The sequence below is a fragment of the Triticum aestivum genome, chromosome 3A, assembly GCF_018294505.1.
Source record: "Triticum aestivum cultivar Chinese Spring chromosome 3A, IWGSC CS RefSeq v2.1, whole genome shotgun sequence".
Classification (NCBI taxonomy): Eukaryota; Viridiplantae; Streptophyta; class Magnoliopsida; order Poales; family Poaceae; genus Triticum; species Triticum aestivum.
Window position 1 is genome coordinate 440,051,768 of NC_057800.1, and position 4,994 is coordinate 440,056,761.

The 4,994-nt window shown below is 44.2% G+C and overlaps 1 protein-coding gene across 2 annotated transcripts; it reads left to right on the top strand.

Annotated features, from left to right (window-relative positions):
• Positions 1-795: 795 nt before the first annotated feature.
• LOC123058390 (uncharacterized) lies at positions 796-4,221 on the top strand. 2 transcript variants are annotated; one of them, XR_006427189.1, is made up of 4 exons: positions 796-1,169; positions 1,576-1,719; positions 1,824-3,516; positions 3,603-4,221. XR_006427189.1 is itself a non-coding variant. In XM_044481121.1 (2 exons), the coding sequence occupies exons 1-2, from the start codon at positions 818-820 to the stop codon at positions 1,620-1,622; spliced, it is 399 nt and encodes a 132-aa protein (XP_044337056.1). In that variant the 5' UTR covers positions 796-817; the 3' UTR covers positions 1,623-1,898. The 2 variants fall into 2 exon arrangements, 1 of the variants encoding a protein (XP_044337056.1); XM_044481121.1 differs by lacking the exon at positions 3,603-4,221 and having other exon boundaries at positions 1,576-1,898.
• The last annotated feature ends 773 nt before the right edge of the window (positions 4,222-4,994 follow it).

The following is a 4,994-nucleotide window of genomic DNA, read 5'->3' on the forward strand; positions in this document are numbered from 1 at the left end:
GATTAACATCCAATGGTCCAGCTGCTAGAATCATTTGTTGATTAAGTTGACAAAGCTATGCGTACACGTCCGCTTAGTAGGCCCACAAGTCAGTCACCAAATCTGACGGGTCCCAGCGGTCAACGGGATGAATATTTTTTTTGCAAAACAAGGAGGCACTTCCTTACGTGCGAAGATACAACCGGTGGGTCCCAGCTGTCAGGTGGAGGAAACATTTTTTCAGCTTAATAAGGAGGAACTTTCCTTGCGCGCGACCATGGACCTCGTGGGTCCCAGCCGTCAGGCTCTCCACGTAAAGTCCTCTTCCGATGACTCTTGTTTGTTGATCACGCCGCACCGAACGCAACGAGGCGATGGACGACGGCGAGGCCCCGGACGGGGATGACTCGGAGATGGGAAAACGCGGCAGTGGAGTCATAGATTGAGAGGAGGAGAAGGGTTATAACTGGTTCTGTTGCGGCGTGAGGCTGTAGTCTGTGGAGAATAACATGAGGTGTCGAGGGGTGGAGGGATAGACTGGCCGGCGGTGGGGTAGCGCTTCGCAACGATGCGTGCTAAGCAGAGCTGCTAGCCGCCGGAGGCCGGACCAGGCGGTCCCGGTGACGCTGGAGGAAGAAGACGAGAGATTGAAGGTGCATGCCGGCCATTGGATATCTCTCCCTAATAATAAAGCACGGATTGAGTCTCCGGATTCACCGTCGCGCATCTTTTGCATAAAAGTCCCTAGGTTTTGGCGTATCTAACCCGCAGTCCACCGAGTAAAAAACGATTCGCCAGGTAATTCACCCCCAATTTTCCGCTCTGCGCTGCCACCCCGATGACCGTGCCCAACCACCCGATTCCGCGCCTCTCGCCGGGAACCGCCGACGACGAGGGCCACGCCGGCGATCTCCCCTCAGCCCGCCCGCCTCCTCTTTCCTCTCTGTTCTCCTCCTCTCTCCGCCTCATGTTCAGCAGCGACCGCCCAAACTCGCCCCGATCCATGGCCATCTCCTTCCGCCCAGCACCAGTCCGTCATCGGTCGTCCGTGGCACGAGCGCGCGCCTCCTCTTCAACCTCCTCATCCCGCTCCACTCCTCCTGGACTGCCCACGTGCGCCTCCCGAGCCCCCATGGACGCCTTCTACGGAGCCGCGGTATTGACGGTTGACCGCCGCCATGACCGGCCTGGTGCGCAGCTCCCTATCACCATCCCCTGCGCCTCCTCCCGCGTCTCCCCGTATATGTATATATGCATTGCTTGTGCTTGCCACTAACTGAAACAAGCTTAGTCAGTTTCAACATTATTTATTCTGTGAAGAATGTATAGTGTATTTATTTCTTTCCTGCTCCGTCTCAGAGGAAGAAGAAAATATCTGAATTATGTGTTTGAGCTATGAGGAACGCCTGTTATATCATTTATTCTCCTACAAGACATCTTAGTAGCTTTTCTTCTTGAGGTTATATTAGAAATAGGTAACTAGCTTCATTTCGCGTAGGACATTCAAGAGTGAGTTGTTTTCTAAGGCTGGAAGGGAAGGAAGCAATGCAAGTGAGACACTTACATAATTCATTTGACCACTCTTCTTTTCTTCAGGTTCTTATTTGTCTCTTCTTTGGATGAACTTTCTGAACACAATCTGAAGCTTCCAAGAAGCAAATTCCATACTCTACTACTGACTTGCTTTCCGGTGTTCTGGTGAGAGAAAATTTAGAAGCCAAGTTGTGCTATAGGACATAGGTAAACCTGCTTATCTCATTTAACTTATGTTCTTGGAAACTATCGTAATATCCTCCTAATGCTTCCTATTATGTTTACACATACCACTCTATGGAAACGTGAAGATATAATATGCCAAGGAGCTAAAAAGGCGCTTGTTTTATGAGTGCTCAGGCTCTGGTCTGACTTGTGCGGGCAAAGTTGAAAAATGGTCGTATGAGCTGAGTCACAAGGAACAAAGGAGTTCTTCAGTGAACTGAGGGAGCATTCGACATGTATCGTGTATGTGTACACGCACATTTAGATGGAATGTGCTTATGTTCTAGGGAAACATTGTTTGTGCTTTATTTGATATCAAAGAAATATTGGCAGGTTCCTACGCTTCCATCATTAGGGTTAAGACATATTTACTGAAATTTTTCTAGAGCTATTCCCATAGCCCTTACAATGAATTCTAGAAGCTATGTATTTTAGGAAAGATCCATCAACGGCGAGGTACCTGAGTCTGATGCAATTTAGGAGAAGCTGATGCCTAACAAGTACACCACAACAAACGTCCAAGTGATTCTCCTGACCACGGCGGGGTACCCAGGTCCAATGTGATTAAGAGGTGCACACGACAGTAGCAGAGTTGATCAGCTCCAAGCAGCTTTGCAATCGTATACATATGTTCTCACCACAATTAACTACACGTAGGCTCTCTCTCCCTCCTCTCCAGAGAATTTGACAAATGTTGTTATGAAGGCATTTTGTTCTTCTCATCGATTCTAGAATAGATAAACATGTACTATGTGTTTCATATGAACTGTTAAGAACCCAACAACATATGGTTATTTCATCAATCTTATCAACTTTTAGTTAATGAAATTATCTATTGATTGTAGTATTACGTTTGCATGTGTTTTCGGCTAAAAGAAAGGAAAAAAAGGAACAACATACATTTCTGCATTGCTTCATCCTTGCGGCTGAGAGAGGCATGCGTTCTCCTGTGAAGAGTGCATAAATTGTTTTTATTGGCTTGATATTTATTTATACCAGCTAATTTGCATGTCTTACAATTAATACTAATCTTTAGGCACAGGACCAAGACCACGTGGATTGCATCATCTGGTATATCTCAATGGATTATGCTTTTATTTTTTCCATGTTACTTGGTGTTACGTTTTGTTTCTTGCCTGACCACCATTTTTAGTTAGTGTAACTGACAACAGCCGTGGGGTATGCAGTTCCTAAAACCTATGAAAGACTTCCTGAATGTTCAGTTTTGTGCTGCTGCACGGTGTTGAACACCCTGAACATGGCGATTTCAGGGCCTATAGGATGGTAGATGTCTGGGCCCATGGCTGCGAGCTCGGCCATATAGGCCTTTGAAAACTGACGACGACACCTCTCTTCGGGCAGAATGTTATTGACGAGCACAATGTCGCGACAATTTTCAGAGTCATAGACCCGCTGGGAATTAGTGTTTGTGTTTTTTTTGTGATGTCTGAACTTTAGCGGACAATGTTCACTCACACATGGCACATGTGCTAAACTAGACGGCTGTTCGTTGGAAAGTTATATGAAATCCGAAGGAATCCAGCCTTCAAGTGTATCACTCATTATATCTCTACTCTGTTCTTCTTTACTCTGCTTTTCAGGAAGAAGGTGGATTGGTGGCCATTTCCTGTATGAAAGGGGATGGCAACGACTGTTCCTTGGTTGAAGGATGCAATGCATCTCGCTGAATTTCAAGCTGTACGATTTTGGGTCTGCCTAGATACCTATGCAAGGGAGAAGAAATCTGCAAGTTGGGTAGAAAGCTAGGCATGATTCTCAGTAATACTCTTTACTTAGTACTTGATGATTACTCTTTACTTGGTACAAGGTACTTGATGATTCTAATATAGTCTGACCTGCTGCAGATAGTAGTTTACATACATGCCTAAATGTGTTGGAGATGCATTGCACTGTGTTTCATAGGCCGCCGTGACTGTGAAGGGTAACTAAAAGAAATCCATCATCACATCAAGTTTTTGGAATTCCTTCGATCAAAAACAGATCAAGATGCATCTGGTTAAATTTCAGGGATCGAAATCGATACAGATACAAAATGGCTCAATGAAAGTTGTAGTATCTGCATACTCTTTGTTGGTATATAAATCCTGGCTCCCCTAATACTTTATTCCCATGTAAAATAGCTAATTCATGCATTACTTTGGAGTGCACACGTCAGTTAAGAAAGGAGACTGCAAGTTATATATAGTGATCCGTATTGCTTACATCTAATATACAATCTATACATGATGGTTTCGAATTATGTGCTCATGGTTGTACAATCGTCTTTCAACTGAATTACAGCCAAAGTGTTCATCTTGGCTACTTCTGAACTTCTACACAAATTAAATGGTGGAGTATGGCCACTACCACCTACATGGTAAAATGTGGTAGCCTTAAATTGTCTTCGGTTTAGTCTCTTCTGTTTTCTTGTGTTCTACATAAGTCTATGAGCCTTATGTCTCAATAAAATAAAATGTGCGAGAATAGGACTAAAAATCAAAGCTATTCATCATTTCATGTGGGATGTGAGTCTGGTTGAAACTTGAGTATACCAACTGGAATTTTGCTGTTCGACAATTGGAAAAATAGCCTACTCGAGGGTGTTTGGCCTTTTGCGCATCACCAGCCAGTCGCTGCGCTCACACAAGCATCATATTTTGGTCTGGCATCAAAAGTCCAAGCATACAAGTGTTACAATTATTTATAGCAATATGAAATATACTTACCATTATATGCATAGATAATCACTCTTCTTTTACGTTATTAAACAAGAAATTCGAGCATTTCCCATTAACCACAAATTAAGAAAAATGAATAAAGGTCTAATTTGCCTCCATTCACAGTTTTATCTGGTCCAGTTTTGTGACGCCCTCGATTCAATCATACACTAATCATGCACGCAAATGTGTACCATCAAGATCAAGGACTCATGGGAAGATATCACAACACAACTCTAGACACAAATTAAAATAATACAAGCTTTATATTACAAGCCAGGGCCTCGAGGGCTCGAATACATAAGCTTGAAAACACAGGAGTCAGCGGAAGCAACAATATCTGAGTACAGACATAAGTTAAACAAGTTTTGCCTTAAGAAGGCTAGCACAAAAGCAACATTGAACGAAAAGGCAAGGCCTCCTGCCTGGGAGCCTCCTAACTACTCCAAGTCGTCAGCAGTCATCACGTAGTAGTAGGCACCCTCGGGGTAGCAGTAGTCATCAGTGGTGTCGTCTGGCTCCTGGGATCCGTCAACTGGT